The sequence below is a fragment of the Candoia aspera genome, chromosome 4, assembly GCF_035149785.1.
Source record: "Candoia aspera isolate rCanAsp1 chromosome 4, rCanAsp1.hap2, whole genome shotgun sequence".
Lineage (NCBI taxonomy): Eukaryota > Metazoa > Chordata > Lepidosauria > Squamata > Boidae > Candoia > Candoia aspera.
Window position 1 is genome coordinate 7,948,687 of NC_086156.1, and position 17,266 is coordinate 7,965,952.

The following is a 17,266-nucleotide window of genomic DNA, read 5'->3' on the forward strand; positions in this document are numbered from 1 at the left end:
GACTCCTGGTTTCTAGCCCAGCACCTTAATCACTAGACCAAACTGGCTCTCTGATAGATAGATGATAGAGATAGAGATAGATAATGTAGCTTGTAAGAGTGGTAAGAGAGCCTGTTTGGTGTAGTGGTTAAGGCACCAGGCTAGAAACCAGGAGACTGTGAGTTCTAGTCCCACCTTAGGCATGAAGCCAGCTGGGTGACCTTGGACCAGTCGCTCTCTCTCAGCCCTAGGAAGCAGGCAATGGCAAACCACTTAAAAAAAACCTTGCCAAGAAAACTGCAGGGACTTGTCCAGGCAGTCTCCAGACGTCAACGCTGACTCAAAGGCACCCTCCCTCAAAAAAAAAGAGTGGTAGAGAAACTAGAATTAGACAGCTGTGGGTCTTGGCCACTCATATTGCCTTTCAGAACAGAATAGTAAAACAGCTCTTTATAAAGAGCTCACATTCAAGGTTGGATGAATAATTAATATCAAAGACTAATAAAAGCATAGTAAGAATGAGGTAGTATAAAACAAAGTGTTGGTTGAACTGTGGACAAGACTAGATTTTGATGGCTTGACTTCTGTCTGTGCTGTGATCTTCGCTCAATAATAGTTTTAACATTAGCCAATAAAGCCCACCTTGGCTGAAATCCCATATTTATTTTGAAAGAGGTCCATTTAATTGGTGTGGATGGTTTTGCTAATAGACATGCATAGCATTACAGTGCAAGTCTTCCTTGGCCTTAAGAAGGAAGTAAGTGGCAGAGATGGATGGAAAGATGGATTGTAATATTGCAATGTTTTATTGAAGAATGAATTAATCAGCAAAGACATTTAATTGATAACCAAAGTGCCTCTGCAGTAGGAGTAGAAGTTGAAACAGGTTTCTCAGTGTGCCTGCAAAACAAGCATTATTAAAGCTGAGTGCAACACACACCTGTGACATCTTCTTAAGGGTTTTGCTGAATGGTGAAGCTGCTAGGAGACCTGGATCAGATGAAACATTTATGGGAGAAACCCAACAACCAAAAAGATTTCAAGTTAGGCAGACAGATCAAAAAGATACCCCAGTAAGGTACAGTAGAAATTGTCAAGATGATTGAACACAGCCATTCTGTGTTCCTGTTCTTCAAAACTCATTGAGTCCAATATGGTCATGAAGAGGTGTTATTTCACACACTGGTTCTTCTCTGTCTGAAGGATCAGAACTGAATGATATTCACAATAAAGGTCAAGTGGGATAGCAAGAAATGACTGGCAGACATCAATGTAATCAGTCGGTCCACAGGCACCCTGAACAGATTATGGGATTTGTAATCTAATATGTGTGGAAGGTGTGAGGGAGTTTACTGTTCCCCTATAGCAAAGACAATTAGAAATACTATCTGGAGTGTAAGAAACAGATGATTTAAAAATAAGAGAGGATGCTAGAATGTAAAGGTACTATGAATTGACTGGTAAGAGTTTAAGAGGCCTCTAAAATCTTATACTCCGTTCACAAAAATTGGTTATAAAACTTCAGCCATGCTATAACAAAATCCTTATAAAATCCTTCTAAATTATATTGATTACTATCATTTCTGTTGATCTACAGGTGTTACTTTTGTATTAGGGCTTCATAGAGATTCCTGACCAGTTTACAATCTACATGGAAAGGCAACGAGGAAGATTGGCTAAGACAGGAGTGAGGGAACAAGAGGAGATAGTGCTGTTTGTGTAGGGCAAATGTGTGTTTACGCCGAACGATACACATCCACGCAAAATCTGCTAGATTAAAGCCCTGAGTCTGCACTGCATTAAAACGAAGAGTGATTAAAGCTACTTCTTGCATAATAAAGCACGCTAAGCCGTGTTCAGCTTGCTTAATGTACCAATGTGATGAGATGTTCATTGTTTAGGTAAATTACAGCACAGTGAATATTTAAAGCTGCTTTTCCTTCCTCCATTTCACATTAAGGAGGAAGAAAATGAAAGAAATTGAGCAAGGAGTTTTACAACAAAGGACAGACGCAAAGGACTCAGAACATAATGGCCCATATGGACAGAGAAATTGAATTGAAAAGATTTCAGGTGCCCCTAAGAATTAAAAGCTTGTAGCATTATAACCAACTGTATCTTCCTCAAATTAGCTGCCTAATACTAATGTGGTAATTTAGAAAAATAAGAAACTGGTGTTTATTTCTGAGTTCCCACTCTCTGGACTGAACAAAATTTTCTTTACTCACTCCAAAATGTACAGTCCAATGGACAGAATCGTGAATCTCATTTGTAAGTGATCCTGCTTAAAAAGAGTGTTGATATCATACCAGGCCACATTTCTGTTGCAGTGTGTCTCCTTCCTGGCTAGGCGACCCTGCTGCAGCTGTCAATTAAAGACAATATTCAAGAGAAAGCAATCCCCTTTGATCATTTCTGGCACATAATGACATAGTGTGATGGTTGCCTTATTCGAAAAAAACACAGACTCACCAGCCAGGGCTAAGGATTTCTGGTTTATTAGGAATAGAATGCAGACACGGAGAAAGACGGGAATGAGCACATGGCGTGCGAGGTAGCCGGTAAATACCTGCGGTGCAGACCTGATCCTTCCCCACCCCCCATTGTCCCAAAGTCTTGACCGACGGTGAACCCGGAGTCTCGATGGGCGATCAGGGGGCGATTCTGGAGTCTCGATGGGTGATCAGGGGGCGATTCTGGAGTCTCGATGGGTGATCAGGGGGATTAGCGCTGATTGCCTCTGTCCTCTTCCTGTGTCCGGAGCAGGTGTGTTCCCCGTGGTAATGCAGAGGTGTCAGGGAGATAGGATGATGGCTTCCCGGGTCAGGGCAAAGGTATGCTCCTTTGTCCTTTATCTATATTGTCTTTCAGTGCTTATGGGATTAGCACTGATTCTTTCCTCTCCCCTCCCCTTCACTGGAGGGGCATGTTCCCCATTGTGATGTATGTATACATTGCAACGGGGGACATGACACATAGCAACCCCCTAAAAAGGAATAGTTGGTGGAAGACATGGAACTGAACTACAGCCCCCATCATCCATCACCATTGATCATACTAGCGTAAGGCTGCTGGGATTTCTAGTTCAGCAGTATTGAATGGGCTACATGATCTTCTCCAGGATCACCTGCTATTCCTCACATGTTCTTCAATTCTGCAAGATTATTGTAATGGTAAGAAATAGGACTGTACAGCATGTAATCATTTTCTGGGCAGAACTGCTCTTACTGGGAGAGATGACATCTGTGGAACTCCCACTACTGTCAGGTCTCAAGCTGAGGGAAGTTCAATCTCTCTGGAAACGTCATGGCCATACTACTAAAAGAAGTCCAAGATGGACTAGGAGAAGAGCTGTGAATGACAATGGGAAAGGGGAGGACTGAGAAATATAAACACCTTATTCATGGAGTTCTTTTTCTTGTGCTCCCCTGAGATGGGCTCTCTGGAGGAAACCTTGTGTCCTAAGCTGGTTCTCCTCCTCTTCCTCTTCCGAGTCAGTGTTGGCTTTCTTGGAAGTGGTTTGCCACTGCCTCCTTCCTAGGGCTGAGAGAGAGGGACTGGCCCAAGGTCACCCAGCTGGCTTCGTGCCTAAGGAGGGACTAGAACTCTCCTACCACGCCTGATTGGCTCTTGGGCTGAGAGAGAGGGACTGGCCCAAGGTCACCCAGCTGGCTTCGTGCCTAAGGAGGGACTAGAACTCTCCTACCACGCCTGATTGGCTCTTGGGCTGAGAGAGAGGGACTGGCCCAAGGTCACCCAGCTGGCTTCGTGCCTAAGGAGGGACTAGAACTCTCCTACCACGCCTGATTGGCTCTTGGGCTGAGAGAGAGGGACTGGCCCAAGGTCACCCAGCTGGCTTCGTGCCTAAGGAGGGACTAGAACTCTCCTACCACGCCTGATTGGCTCTTGGGCTGAGAGAGAGGGACTGGCCCAAGGTCACCCAGCTGGCTTTGTGCCTAAGGAGGGACTAGAACTCTCCTACCACGCCTGATTGGCTCTTGGGCTGAGAGAGAGGGACTGGCCCAAGGTCACCCAGCTGGCTTTGTGCCTAAGGAGGGACTAGAACTCTCCTACCACGCCTGATTGGCTCTTGGGCTGAGAGAGGGGGAAGGAAGACAAAAATGTCTCTGGTGTCCTGTTTGTGGACGCAAACTGAATCCAATGTGGTTTTCCTAACCTAAACATGTTTCTTTCTGTTCTTTCTCTATCTTTTGTCATTTTTATTTACTGATTTTGAATCATTTCTGTCATGTTTTCCCATGTACTTCTGTCCGATATTTCATCTCCTGATTTGCTGTCTGACGATTAGACGAGGTTGTCTCTTTCTCCTTCAAAGGACTTTATATGTTTTCTCGTTTGCTGTCCTGTGGCTTTCCAAGATGCCACTAGTCTCGTGATCTTTTATCCTAAGCTTTAGAACCGCGGTTTCCCATGCAAACCTGGTCACGCCATTGAGAACAGCGACAGGGAGTGTGGATGAGGGGCTGGTACGCACAGTCTTCCTGTGGGTCCCCAAGCAAATCTGCTGAACTCAAGAGCAGCAGAAAATGCTGAGACTGGAATCACCTCTCAGTCTAGTCAGCCTCATCTCCAAGAATGAACAGCTGCTCAAGGCCTGTTCCTGGGGTTCATCTACATCCTACTTCAGATTGTAAGCATTTTAGGGCATTTGTCTAATGCACCATGCATAATAAAAATAATGTATACATTAATCATTACTGGAGTTTTGTTTATTACTGTGTTTTTAGTTTTATCCCCAAGAGGAGTGATAGCATTTAATTTTCTCAGCTCCAGCCACCCTGGTACTTTCAGGCCATGTTTCCTCTAGTCCCAACCAGGGTTTGTGCTTGCTAAGCTGTTCCGCAAACATCTGTCAACAGGAGCTGCAAGAACGCAGCATAAGGCCTTTGTTATTGTTAGTTTCCAGCATGATTTGGTCATAAAATTATATTGTTCTCATCTACCTGTCATGGGCTTCTTTTATACCACTCCAAAAATGCCTTTCTAACTACCATGGCCTCTATTTTGTGCACCGTTTATATTCCAAATGAGATTATAAGGATTTATGGGCAAATAGCTGATTCGTTTTTCTATTGGTAAACTTGCTGCAAATTCCACCAATGTAGCCTGCTGAAATAGTTTGCCCAAATGGTTTTATGCCATAAGTGCAAAAAGATGTGCTGTGAATATAAATAGCTAAATGTGAGAGCCAGAAAGAACTTATAACAGTGTTGGGTTAATCATTTTGTGTATATCTACCAATAATCTGTATCTTTCTGGGTCTATCCTGGGTCCATCCTTCATCTTTCTGGGTTCTACCACAAGATGTGATGCTGCCAGTGTGGCCGGCTTCAAAAAAAAAAGGGTTGGATCAGTTAATGGAACTCATGGGGATTGATGGCTATTAGCCTCGATGGCAGTCAGACTGCCTCTGAAGGCCATCTGCTGGGAAACTGGCGGGCTTCTTTGTACAGTTGGTTGGAACAACTGGTTGGAACAAACTGCTGGACTAGATGGGTAAGGAGTCCAATCCAGCAAGTTACTTCTTATGTACTTGTGTTCTCCTTATGTTCTTTGTTAATTATTATTTCATCTTCAAAGAAAATACGGGGAACTGTGTAGGAGAGATGCAGCAAGATGCTGATTTAATCAGTGTCAGATCTTTTTGACAGGCCTATATCAGAATAGGCAATCTGGTGTCCTCTAATTAGTTTGGTCTGTTGGCCAATAGAAGAAGATTGCAGGAGATGTAGTCATGCAGGATACAGGATTGTAGGCTTGGGGAAATTTCAACAGAGTGCTTCAGTTTATCACATTTCAATCAGATCACTCCACTGAAGCAGATTCATGGGTCAAGGTGTGGACCTGTTCTGAGGCAATAGATCAAATCAGGTGACTTCGAAGCATTTCCTAGTCTTTCAGAGCATTTCCCATATTTGTTCTTTTTGCTGCTTCTGGGATGGTCAGAGACAAACTTCACTTCCATATATGGAGAATGCTGAGAGGGGTTGGGGTCATGTGGTGGCTTGTTTGACACTGCCATGAGCACCTAACCAATGAGATTTATCACCTCATTAAGTGCGTTGCCTATCAGAGCTCTTCCAGTGTGGCTAACATTCCTTTGGGCATCATTTATCTTTTCAGCTTCTTCAACACAGCCAGCCACAAACTGTAACTTTGCTCTCTTGTGCTAATGGAATGTTACACTCCCGTGCTGGCGCTGCCAAATACCTGGGAATTAAATTCAGCTGTCCCCATTCTAAATATGGGCTTGAGGCTGATCATTCCAGAATGCAGTCTTGGATCAAGCTTTTCAATTGTACTTGATTGGGGCAGGATTAAATCTCAGCAGTGGGTGAATAGATGCCAGGCAAACACTTATAGGAAGTAGTCCATACCTTTACTGTTGTAGAATAGAGGTTGGCAAGGCTACAATGCCACTTGCTTTGTGCCATCCTCTTCCTATGTGTTTTGCCTATCACTGTGTCATTCTATCACACTATGCCAACCTGAAGGGAGTGAGGAAGATGACCTTGACAGACATAAGCAAGCTCCATTGCCAAGATGACAAAGGGTAAAACATATTTTAGTCCACAACAGACAGATAATATTCAGAAGAGGCCCAGACAGACACCTCCTTAATTCACTTGAGCTATAATCAGGAGGAGAAAATACAGCATAATCAGACTCGCAAGATTCTCTTATTATAGCCTATCTCAATAATAGAAGTTTTAGTCTCCTGTGGCGCTGATTCTTGGGCTGATCTACCTAGTGGGCCTGATATCGTCTGCTTCTGCTACCTAACTAAATTAGAGTATTGTCAGCAAGCCAGAAACCTATGTAATGGTATGTGGGAAAGGCCTTGGGAAACGGGGCAAAGAGACACTGCTTAGGGAACGGTCAGATAAGAGACAGCATAACCCACAGCTGGATAGGGGGTGGGACAAGAGGCTCAGAAGGGACCCTCTCTACTTTCTTGGGCTGTAAAGGAGACAGAGGGAGAATTGTACTTGCAAGATTCTGTTAACATAGCTGTCTGGTCTACCTGGTAAGGCTGACATCAACCTTGCAAGTCTGAAAGTGCAATTCTCCCGCCATCCCCTTTACAGCCTGAAAACTTAGGGAGGGTCCCTTCTGAGCCTCTTGCTCTGTCCACTGTGCAGCTGCAGGCTATGCTCTCTCTTATCTGACCTTTCCCTGGGCAGCGTCTCTTCACCCTGTCTCCCAAGGTCATTCCCAGATACCATTACTCCTGTCACAATTGAATCTCGCTGCTGATGAGGGGTTCTTTCCCAGGATGTGTCAATCTGGCTGGCTAGCTGTGCCAGTCCTCCCATCACCCCAGATAATCTAGCGATTAGAGGCAGCACCATAGTGGCAGTCCCTAGTTATTCTCCATCATGCCAAGCCTGGCATCCTAGAAATGCATGTGGAAAAGTCAGACCTTACCTTTTAAGCATATTTTGAAACAGTAGTTTGCATTCATTTAGCATAATTTAGATTGTTTGGAAGGTTGCTGGGCTGTCTTTTCATCAGCTGTCATCCCTGCCATAAAAGAGGTGCAGGGGAAATATTTCAACAAAAAATGGCTGTGAAGCCCTTGAAGATATCCAGCTGAAACTAGATGATGTCCTCTAAAGGGTCTTCTGCTCATCCCTGTGGTTTTCCGTTCCTCCAAATATGAAGCAGCCGCAGAGTGATGTTTCCTCATTCGAGCCTAGGGAAGAATCTTTTGCCAATAAAATCTCAAAGCCCTTTGAATCAAATTGGTTTGCTCTCAGATTGCAAACGCAACCAGACTCATGTCCTCTGTGAATCTCAGTCTCCAACTGGACGTGAATCAAGGCTGATACACACAGGCCTACTAGGTTGCCACCTCCAGCCTGAAAAAACATGTTTGGCTTGGTCAATAGGGTGCTTTGAGTTCTACCACATTTCATAAAAAACAGACTGTTTTTTGCATGCCACAGTCTTGGTCATGCAAAGAACAGTCTGTTTCTTATAATGTTGCTCAAGGTCTTCTCATCGTATTTGCAAGGAAGGAACAGAGATAACATTTGCATGGAGGCAGTGGGTAGCTTGCAACTTGAAGAAAACTTGAATGAATTCTTGATGGCCATGGTGCGTGTCACAGTTCTCAACCTTTTGACCCTGGAGGAACCCTTGAAATATTTTTCAGGCTTTGGGGAACCCCTGCACATTCGGGCTCAAATGTAGACTAGAAGTCACAAAATGATTATATTGGTTTCATAGGTAGGCCTGTCTAGATGCATGAACAGTGGTCTTAAACTAAAAATAAAGAATGAAACTGACCCCTTTAACGTGAGGTTGCCCAAATTTGAAATAATTTTTTAAATAAATCATGATCTCCCAGGGAACTGCTAGTGACCTTTCACAGAACCCTAGGGTGCCACAGAACCCTGGTTGAGAAACCCTGGTCTGTTTTGTGGGGAGCCTTTCCCATACCCTTAATTCGCCTCACACCACCATTAAAGGTTGCTGCAGACAAGGGAGAAATCGATAAAGGAAATCATTCTGTCAGGAACAGAACATGGGAATGCACTGCAGAGTTGCCACATTTGCAGTCTTCTCATCTTTCCTTTCTGCCAGCAGTCCTACTTAATGGCCTCCAGAAATCCTTCTCCTTGGAGTGACATTTCATAAACAAGGACCTGCCAGCATAAGGAAGTGCTTCTCTGCTATGTGTGCAGAGAAGTACATTCCAGTGGCAAAAGCACATTCTGATGATGGATGTGGATTTTTTTTTTTTAAATCCCTGGAACTGGAAGTGAGGAAAACAGTCGAGTCAAGAGCATTTATGTATACTCCATAGAAACTGGAATAAATAACTTGCTTAAAGAGGTGGGCATTTGGAGCTCAAAATAGTTGCCAGAGCAATTGGAAGCAGTAAAAAATGAGATTCAGCGATGACCTTTATCAGCTTTGATGACAGCTATAAATCAGGCTGAAATTCTCATCAGCCTGCTGGACAGAATTCATTTGCAGACAAAGACTGCTGCGTGGTTTTCTGTCTTTGATTGAGGGACGCCCAGTGAAAATGAATACAGCTTCAATAATATGAATCACACATTTCAAAACACAAACGGAGAGCAATTACTCATTGATTCTGAGGACTGAGATGATTACAGGACTTGGAGACTAGCAAAGACTTATTGTGTTTTCCTTTGGGTCATGAAGCCAATCAATTCTGGCTTCTTTAAAGCAAGCCAATTTGCTCTTCATTAAATTTCAACCCTTTGCTGATGACGTGTATTGACTGTACCAGCCCCAACCAATCAATGCTGGTTTAATTTTTTGCTTTTCACCTTATAAAGTCAGGATAGGGTTATACATTATTAACTTCTCAAAGGCAGTGAAATCTTTACAAAAAGGACCTTATTTCTCAGGAGAGCACGGAGCTCTCCAGTCCAAGTGGCTGACATTCACTTTTCTGTAACATACAGGGTTTATACCTAAAAACAGGCATCCCCACCTTGGGCATCATCCAGATGTGTGTGAAATTCAACTCCCAGAAGTCCTGAGCCACCCATAGCCTTTACTATGAATTCTGGGAGTTGAAGTCCAAACATCTTTAGGGTGCCAGAATTAGGGAAGGCTATTTTAAAAAGTGAGCAGTGATGGGTGAGGCCAGGTATATGATTACACCATATGTATTAAATAATTAAACACAATGTGTGGACAGACTTTGGAGATCACAGCCAGGACTAGGACCATCAGTTGTTCTGCAGGTCATCACGTTGCTTGCTTTCCTAACACTTTTGATAGGCTTGCTACACAATATGGAATGGCCAAGTTTTCTACTTTCTTTAGGGCTAAAAGTTAAGACTGTGATGCCAATAACTCATTTCCTTTCACATTCTATTTTCCTGTTTCACTTCAAATCAGTATCAGTTTAAGAGTCCCTAACCAACTTTGGCTTATCTCAAAGTAGCTAAATAGGGTTGAATTGAATAAATTGAATACATCGAATAAATAAATAAATACTGGGATGGGAAAATACCAAGAAATCCCAGGGCTGTATACTTGACTAAGAAATTGAAATAAATCACGGAAGAAGGCAATAGCAGTAATTTTTGTAGCGTTTCCAAGAAAACGACATGGACGTGGATGTCTAGTTGCCAAGGGTTGGATATAACCTCAAGGTAAATTTACCTTAATGCCATTTATTGAGATCTGTCCCTCTTTGTCAAAAGAATCGTAGCTCTCAGTTGCTTGGAAAGAGGACTTGCTGCAAAACAAGCTTAATCCTTAGGTGCAAACATTTTCTTCCATGAACAAGGATGGACTGAGAGACCAGAATTCAAAGCACCATTCCACCATGATCATTTGGGTTCTTGACATATAAATGTAAATATTATGTGTGGATCACTATGTAACTGTTCCTCTGATATATTTCTGTTTAAGTGATCTTGAGTCAGGTCATTGTGGCTGATAGCTTCACAGGAATTCAGCCCAATAAAAAGAATGTGCAGTTTCTTTTCAAACATTCTGAAGAAGGTATAGTATTAGGCTGACCATATGTACCGTTTTAAACAGGACAGTACTGCTTTTTTCACATTTCCTGACCATCCCGTTGTTTTAATGTAAGTGTCAATTTTGTCCCTTTTTTTAAAATGGATGGGCTCTTCCCCATCCATGCCCAACGCATGATGCCGGACCTCGCTCTTGTCCAGCAGCAACCGTCACGCAACCCCCGGAGGCCTCCAACTTTCAGCCAATGGGCTCCTTCAACGTTGTCTCGCACCCACTCCCCAAGGTGCCCGAGCAAAGCCCAAGCCAAGCAGCCCCGGCGGCAGCTACTGGAGCGCCGGGAACCAATAGGGAGTCAGCAGCAGGAGGCAGTGATGCCAGAACCTGTGATTGCCGAACTGGGGAAAGGGAGCGGATGGGAGACTTGGAGCTTAAGAACTTCAAAGAGCTTCCAGGGTCACTTGGAAAAAACGTTGCTTTTCAGACGGCGTTTTGATGTGTTACTTTTGTGGAGCAAAACCAACAAAGCATTAGCAACTGTATTACCCAATAGCTTTTCTCAATCACAGTCCGGTTCGCCAAATCAATCTGGTATAGTCCTGAATAAATAGGATGTATATGTACATGCATATATTACATATGTGTGTATATGTGTATATAGATATAGATATAGATATAGATATAGATATACACACAGAGAGACAACAGTTGTTGAGAGTCAGGCAGCATACAAGTTTAATTATTATTATATATTCTTTACCGCCATCCCATTATTGCCATCCGAATGTCCCATTTTTGTCTCAAGGAAATATGGTCATCCTGTATAGTATGGTATTTTTCCTATGAGAACACATGATAAAATAGTTCGGTATAAAATCCAATTTCACATAGGATTGTAAAAACCTGGCAATATGTTTCACAAATAAACTTTATTTTAATTGCCCTGATTCCAGGTAAAAATGAACCAATCAACCAACCAAAATAATTGCCATGATCCAGTGCAAACAAAACAAAACAATAACCAAAGTTTTAACAAACATATAAAGCAATTTGGAAGTATATGTTGATGGAGGTGGGAGGTAATGATACATTGTAAAAATTGAGTTTTTAAAGATCTGGTTTAAAATATCTAATCTACTCCTTTGCATTTCTGATGCTAGCTGAGATCATGAGAGTTGAAGATGGTTCTCTACCTTAGACATTACCCAGTGCATTGTGAAGCATTCTAGGCATAGTTTAGGTCTCTCATTAGCCTGGAACCTGGATATTTGTTAAGCTAAGCTACAGTACATGTTCTCATACTAAGCTGTTGTCCTCTCATAATAATCCTCTCGCCCACATGTGATAGATATGAATCACATTCTCCTTTTGTTCTCTCTCTTCTTTTAGATACAGAATTCATTTATAGAGACCGGAGTGGCTCTGTGATAGTGCACAATGTGGAAACAAACCATTCAGCAGTTTTAATAGAAAACAAAATAATTGTGAGTATCTTCTTTAATAGGTTAAACAGTTTCACATCTGTCAGGCTCTCAGGTTAAAAAATAGAAAAAAATGCCTTCAATGTACAGTGCTTGCACAAAAGTTGAATATTCTGGTTGAAACAACACTGAAAAATACGAAAAACACATCTTTTACCAGAGTTGAAGTTGAGATTTGTGAGTATTCTTGGCCAGACACTTCCAGTAAGCGAATCAGGTTATTCTTTCTCTTTGTAAAATGGAGAGCTGGCAACCAATAACAGAATAGGATAAGAAAATATCTTAATTTATCTGTAAGAAATAAGGAATCAGTGCATCTCTTCCCACCTGTTTGTCTTCACGTTGTGAGTTACTTTTGAAAGCAGGGTCCAGGACACCAAGTGTTTCTCATAGTTGCTAGGCTCAGCCTAAACCAGGGTTTCTCAACCAGGGTTCAGTGGCACCCCCAGGTTCCATGGGCGGTCACTAGGGGTTTCCTGGGAGATCACGATTTATTTAAAAAATTATTAAAAATTTCACATGGTTGCCTGAAGAGGTAAGTTTCTTTATTTTTAGTTTAAGAACGCTGTTAATGCATATATGCAGGCCTACACGTGAAACAAATATAATAATTTTGTAGCTTCTGGTCTATATTTGAGCCTGACTGTGCAGGGGTTCCCCAAGGCCTGAAAAATATTTCAAGGGTTCCCCCAGGGTCAAAAGATTGAGAAAGGCTGGCCTAACATAATGGCCAAGGCACAGAACCTGTGATGGGTGAGGTAAACGTATGAAATCTAGGTAGACGGAGAAAATTAAATATGAAAGTAAATAAAGGGATATGAAATTTGTGTTTTTTAGACAGCAAGGAACCTCTAAGAATGCTTGATCAGGGAATGTTCCACATAATCAATGGCTACAATCACTTCTATATTGTCCCAGAATGCAGGACCCCAAAAAAGAGCCTTATTCTAGCCCTATAATTCCAGGACAGCAGATTCCAGTTAAATGTGAGGAAATAATTCCTAACAGGAAGAGCCATTCAATAATGGAACCAATTATCTAGCAAGGTGTGGGCTTCCATTTCCCGGAGGTGTTCAAGCGACGTTGAACAGGTACCTTGCAGGGAGTCGTTATTTCTAGATTCTGGAACTGGGCAAAGATTAGACTTATTGGCCTATGTGGTCTTTCCATACTCTATTAATGTAAATATTGCAAAAATGTAGTGCCATTCTAGTTTCTAATTGAACTGGAAATAATGTACCAGTAAATCTCTTGCAAAATTTATCATAATCTGCCCAGTGTTCCTTTCTGCAGGGAGAAAGCTGAAATATATCCTTTAAGTCTATTTTAGGCCAGCCTTTCTCAACCTTTCGACCCTGGGGGAACCCTTGAAATATTTTTCAGGCCTCGGGGAATCCCTGCACATTCAGGCTCAAATAGAGGCCAGAAGTTACCAAATTATTCTATCAGTTCCATGGGTAGGCCTGTATATATGCACTAACAGTGTTCTTAAACTAAAAATAAAGAAACTTACCTCTTTAATGTGAAGGTGCAGAATTTGAAATAATTTTTTAAATAAATCGTGATCTCCCAGGGAACCCCTAGTGACCTCTCGCGGAACCCGAGGGTGCCACAGAGCCCTGGCTGAGAAACCTGTGTTAGAGGCAAGAATGTGAGCCAGATCTTAAAAAACTTGTTTTGGGCTGACAGTCATAACACCAGGCCTTTAAATATAAAGCAAATATTCACCCTTCTAAGACAGATCAAAATCTAAAGCAGATATTTACAAGTTTAGGAACCATACCAGTGCATTAGGCATGTTGTAAAATTTACACATACATATTAAAATGTATTTATTTGGGGTGTTGGGTTTTGTTTTATTTTTCAGGTGTCTATAAAAGCTATTAAGTATGAAGTTTCACCAGACAGAGAATATGGACTTTTTGCCTATGACATTGTGCCGGTAAGTAAGCAGACTATATTTATTTTAGCTTTAGTTTATGGCATTTTCTTCTCTTGATGCAATGGGTATAGCTTTACTTTTCCCACTTAGCGAACAGAAAGATTCCTACAGAAATGATAAATCTTAAAGTCAGGGCTGCTTTATACATAGTTGTACGTAATAACCTCATGGAATGGAAATAGAGCATAAAGAAAGGGAATAACATCAACACTGTGACAAGGAAGAGGTGGATTATTAATTTAAAGGAGGTAAAATGAGGCATCTGTAGGAAGGAAAGATAAATTATTTGGAACGGATAATGTATTTAAGAGGTGGTCCTACTGTTGTTGTTATTTTTGCTGAAGCATCTACAGACACACCAGCTAAAGGACAATTTAGGAAAAAATATAGCCATATAGTTGTTGCATGGGCCCTTGGTCACTATGGTGGACTCAGCTAGGTCTGTAGGTAGGATTGAGTACCAAAATTGCACTGTATGCTGAGAAAATTGCATAGACATGCCCTTGAAGTTATCTGGAGTTCAGTTCAACTTGAAGATTTTCCTTATTCTTCAATAACATCTATGCCACCACTGATTTTAGGACTAGCTTTTGTAGACATGATGAGAAATCCCTATTTACCCAAGGGAGTTGTGCTGCCATCTAGCAAAATGTGAAGGGTAACATTGGTGGATAGAGAAGCTGTTGAAACTGTAAAACATCTGTCTACAACCTATTGCTTCCACATGGGAACTTCAGTTCCTTACGTTACACCAACATAGCCATTGGCTGGAAGATTATGGGAGCTGAAGTCCAACTTCCATAACTCAGAAGTTGAACTTCCCTAGGTAAAAGCTGCTGCAGAAGGTTGACTTTGCTGCAAGAATTTTTAGTCTTCCTTTATAATCTTCCATAACTTTCTTACTAAACTTTCTTAATCATTATGAAATTTAACGGAAGGTAAATGTCAGTGCCTTTCATGCTGAAATAGCTCATTAATTATAATATTTCTCTTCCCAGTGTCAGACTTGAGGTTGACTTATCAGCATGCATTAATGTTCAGTTACTCAGATGTCCAAGGAATTTAAACCCAACAATTGGACCAACAATCTTCTTGAGACCATTGTCTGCAGAATCTAAGCAATTTATATTCCAAACAGAAAAAGAGAAGGGGGAGAAACATAGATTATGAGATTCTTGAAAACGCTTAGTTAAATCTTTGAAGATAATGTGGAACTCTGATCGATTTTCCGTTTCATGCATAGCTGCGTGTTTCTCTCCGTTAAGAGCTGAACTGAATAAATTATGCAAAAGCAGCAGAAAAGTTCACAGCAACGGTGCAGAATGTTCGTCTCCTTTTTCATAAATAATAAAGAGATTCTGCAGCCCGAGTTGTATTTCAGAATTGTAGAACAGTAATTTCAGGATAGATGGGAGTGGGTTCAATTCAGATAATCGTACTATGAGTAGAACTGTAGTAATCAGTGGGAACTAAAGTGGTCATGACTCTAATCCAAGGGGTTTTGCTTCAAAAGGGAGTAAGCCAGCTCTGTTCATCTGGTAGCTTTCCTGCTCATTCTGCTAAATAGGCATCAGCTCTGGCCTGATGGCACAGTTAATTAAAAGGTATTGTCTTCCATCAAAGAATTACTGGTTTGGTTGGAGTTTCTATTTAGCCTAAGCCAGTGCTTTTTAACTGTGGCAACTTAAAGCTGTGTGGACTTCAACTCCCAGAATTCCCCAGCCAGCCATGCTGGCTGGGGAATTCTGGGAGTTGCAGTCCACATTGCTCAGGTTGAGAAATACTGGCCTAAGCCATAAGCCCAGGACATATGAACCTTTATGGCTATTTCTTTGGAGTGCAAATCTTACAGAAAAGTTGAAATAGCTACAAGCTCAATTCCAGCTAAAATCCCAATTTACTGGAAGGGTTAGGATGAAGTGAAAGTCATACAGGGTGACTGAAACATCCATCTGAAAGTCTTTTCTTCTGGCTGACTCTGAGATCTGCTGGCAGAAAAGCAGCATCAAAAAAAGGAGCACAGACACGCTATGGCAAGGAAGGAGCCCAATTATACCACATCCTCATCCCAAGCAGACTAGGGAGATGCCCGCAATCCTGAAACAAATTTAAGCCAGGCAGAGAGAACCCAGTGGGAGGCCCCAACAAAACTGTTGAAATCCCCATCCCATATTTCTAAGTTGGGAAGAATTTGGACTCATCACAGATTCAACCTAATAGCCTTCAAATACTCCTTGGCCATTTTCAGTAGAGGATATGCTTCCGTACAGGTAGTCCGCACTTAACAACCACAACTGAGACCGGAATTTCAGTTGCTAAGTGAAGTGGTCATTAAGTGAGTCTGACCCGATTTTACAACCTTTTTTGCAGCGGTCATTAAGCAAATCACTGTGGCTGTTAAGCGAACCACATGGTTGTTAAGTGAATCACACGGTTCCCCATTGATTTTGCTTGCCTCATGACTGCGGGGACGCTGCGACAGTCATTAGTATGAGCACCAGTTAGAAGTCTTTTTTTTCAGCACCATCGTAAGTCTGAACCATCACTAAACGAATGGTTATTAAGTGAGGACTACCTGTATTCATAAGATCTATTTAACTCGGAAGGATTTTTTTAAAAATCATTGAGTAAAATAATAAATGCATAATACCAGATAGTTTGTTCACATGGAATAGGGTTAGGACAAGCAAATTTCCACCTGGGTATATTGGTAAGCAAAAGGCTATGGTGGGCTTATATCTGGATCCACACACACTATGTGACACACATAAGCTTGTGTCATTGTCCACGGGTTGATAAAGAATGGCATTCTGCACCCACACAGAGATTTCATTCTTGGTTGGTTTTATTTCTATTTTATCTTTTACCTGATCGTTTACATTTTCCGAGCATTTTTAGATACTTGTTACATTTTAATGATTTTTTTTTAATGTTGGCAGCTTTTTGGCAATCAATTAATTGAACAGGGGGGGACCTCCTGTTTAGTTAAAAAAAAAAAGTTCCCTGAATTGGGCCAGGATTTTATAACTTTTTATTTTCTAGAGAATGCAAATACTAATAAGTAATAGAAGTGGCAAGCATTTTTCATTAATGGGCCTCTTTCCTCTGACACAGGAATTCTTTGCAATGAGAAGGGGTATAGAAATGCTTCTTAAATTTAATAAGCGTCTCTGCCAAGTTGCTGCCTGCTAGGGCTCAGAGCTATTTTTTTTTTCCCCAAGCAAATATAATAAGCAGACTAAAACTCACACCATTGTCCAAGTAAGCTTTAATGATTATATTTGTGAATGGACTTGAGAGCCTAACACAGGCTGAATGGGAGAGAGGTGGGATATAATATGTTGATGGAAGTGAATGGGTGCCAATCACTGGC

At 41.6% G+C, this 17,266-nt stretch overlaps 1 protein-coding gene across 2 annotated transcripts in view; it reads left to right on the top strand.

Moving 5' to 3' along the window:
• Positions 1 to 17,266, top strand: part of DPP6 (dipeptidyl peptidase like 6) — a 446,699-nt gene that overhangs the window by 320,319 nt on the left and 109,114 nt on the right. For both annotated transcript variants that reach the window (XM_063303370.1, XM_063303369.1), the window contains exons 4-5: positions 11,860 to 11,954; positions 13,819 to 13,893. In XM_063303370.1, coding sequence (XP_063159440.1) covers positions 11,860 to 11,954; positions 13,819 to 13,893 — 170 coding nt within the window. The remainder of the gene's footprint in view (positions 1 to 11,859; positions 11,955 to 13,818; positions 13,894 to 17,266) is intronic.